General features: G+C 33.3%; 1 protein-coding gene across 1 annotated transcript; it reads left to right on the forward strand.

Moving 5' to 3' along the window:
- The first annotated feature begins 184 nt into the window (after positions 1 to 184).
- Positions 185 to 2,292, forward strand: LOC109590350 (uncharacterized). Its single transcript, XM_020006273.1, has 5 exons — positions 185 to 268; positions 353 to 676; positions 1,102 to 1,167; positions 1,453 to 2,177; positions 2,225 to 2,292. Exons 1-5 carry the CDS (start codon positions 214 to 216, stop codon positions 2,279 to 2,281), a joined length of 1,227 nt encoding a protein of 408 aa, XP_019861832.1. The 5' UTR covers positions 185 to 213; the 3' UTR covers positions 2,282 to 2,292.
- Positions 2,293 to 2,310: the final 18 nt, after the last annotated feature.

The following is a 2,310-nucleotide window of genomic DNA, read 5'->3' on the forward strand; positions in this document are numbered from 1 at the left end:
TGTACAGGATGAACTAGACTGGATATTTATAATATCAGGAGAGACTCCATTAATCCTGAGAGTACATGATGTCAGTAAAAAGAGAAGAAAGTAGAGTAATGCTGTAAGCTGCTCCATTTTAGAGCAAGCAGCGCCGCATAACCACAACCGGTTGAGCCATACCCCTAATACCGTACTTTTGAGTGGGCGTAGAAGTGAACGCAGCAACCAACAATGGCAAGCCCTTCTTCCTCGCCTACTTTTATAAACGTTTGTGATAAAGAGCTAAGTGAGTTTGTGCGTATATTTGAGATTTACATAAGTTTTAAAATTTTCTTAATTTCGAAGAGTGACTTTTTTGCTTTAATGATAGGCATCAATGACTTTTATGATGTTTATGATAAAGTCAGACCACTCTCAGCTCATTGGGAACAGATTGCTATTTCATTGCGTCTCAGAATAGATACTATCAACAGCATAGAAGCTAACTTTAGTGGAAAAGATCTGTCATGTCTGCGTAAAGTTTTTGAATACTGGTTAAAGAAAGATTATGATTACAAGACTAATGGTATTCCTTGTTGGAGGAGAGTGTGTGTAGCTGTTAAAGAAGGAGGAGGTGATCCAGCATTAGCTGATGAAATAGCTCGTGAACATCCTCTACCAGCTATGCCACCTGCAGGATCAACTAGTTCAAAAAGTACATATATTAGTTGAGTGTTGTCATCAATAGTATCACTGTCAGTGTATCAGTATCTATGATAATACATTATGTGTTAGTGTAGGTTGGGTTGGGTAGCCTAATTATCTCCTTTTTTGGTATTGAGTCAATTGCTTGCATAGTAGAAGTCACACTACTGATATAGTACATGAATATCATTATCAAGCAATGAATATCATTACAAACAAATTTCAGTCTCAGTAGTGAATGTCATTTAAATTTGACCCAATAAGTTATGGATTATGAAAAAATGAAATGTTAGATTCCTCATGATATTATTTGTCTCACATGCACATATTTTTTGTAAATAAGGTTTTGTATGACATGCACACTTATTTGATAACGACTCTATGATTAGTACTTTAATTTGCAATTTGGTTATATATTTTTTCTATTTTTTTCAGAAAAAAGTGCAACTCCTGAAACAGATGAAGTAGCTATGTCACCAGCAAGCACTGACAGAGCAACAGGTAATAATAATATTACTTCTTTTTAATGCATGAATCAATAATTTGTCAACAAGAGCAGCAGAAATATGTGCAACTCTACACAAAATTTTGATGCTTGTGAGATTTAATATATGAACACTATAACATTTTAGTTTACATATACATCACTACTGCAACATGAAATTGTGCTCATAATAATAAAACATCACAAAAATTTGTAGCACTTGCATAATATTCATGACACATTAAATTTGCTTGAATATATTTTATGCTAATTTTCATTGTTTAAGTTTTTGTTATTTTCAGATAATTTGGTGTATGTTTCTACTCCTGAAAAGAGCCGCATCCTTTTCAATAAACTGCGGGATATACAGGAAGAGTTTGATGAGGCAATTAGAATAACGATGGATTCTTTTAAAACAAGACATCTTCCTAAAATTATAACTTATCTACAAGTACACGTAATGTCATTACTTGGTCCTATAAAGATACAAAAAACAACAGCTGAAGCAGTTAGAGAAGAGTTTGAACATGTAAAAACACTACCAAAATTATTTTTTATTCTTCAAGACAAATACATATCATGGTTCAACTATAAACTAATGATAAAACTTGTCGGAGTATTTCTACCTGAAAATCGTTCGCTGAAGAGAACTTGGTTGTCATATGAAGAGAAGTTAAAGGATTATTTTATAAACAGTGGTGGACTATTGAAAGATGCTGATGCTGTACAGTTTGGTATAACAGACATTCCTCCTGGTACACGAGTAATGATTGCTAAAGTAGACAGAGATGACTACACACTGGATGACCTTTTCTTCTTTCGTAGAGCAATACCAAAAGGTTTGGATATTCCTGAATATGATCTTCACTTCAGATCTGTCCACCTGAGTTCTCTCTGTTTGGGTTACCTCATTCCTGAGTATCTTTATTCTTTATTATTTCCTCTAACTACAAAGCTACAACAACAGTTAGCTAGTATTGGTATCACTGAACTAACATGTGGTGAAGATAAATATGATCTAAGAGAGGTTTGTTATTATAAATACAAATTTTAATATTATTAATAATTTTACAGTTCTCAATAGAAGAGGTTAAGCACTCATCCACTGATATTGGTAAGTACATGAACTGACCTTTAGTCAATCCCTCCATACATAACTT

The sequence above is a fragment of the Amphimedon queenslandica genome, unplaced genomic scaffold (genome assembly GCF_000090795.2).
Source record: "Amphimedon queenslandica unplaced genomic scaffold, v1.1 AMPQUscaffold_10170, whole genome shotgun sequence".
In the NCBI taxonomy this organism is placed as follows: Eukaryota; Metazoa; Porifera; class Demospongiae; order Haplosclerida; family Niphatidae; genus Amphimedon; species Amphimedon queenslandica.

What these genes read in the sequence shown, in the direction of transcription:
- LOC109590350 (XM_020006273.1), top strand. Translation starts at nt 214, where the DNA reads ATGGCAAGCCCTTCTTCCTCGCCTACTTTTATAAACGTTTGTGATAAA. An exon ending in CGTTTGTGATAAAGAGCTAA is followed by an intron (nt 269 to 352) that starts GTGAGTTTGTGC and finishes CTTTAATGATAG; the next exon opens with GCATCAATGACTTTTATGAT. An exon ending in AGGATCAACTAGTTCAAAAA is followed by an intron (nt 677 to 1,101) that starts GTACATATATTA and finishes TATTTTTTTCAG; the next exon opens with AAAAAAGTGCAACTCCTGAA.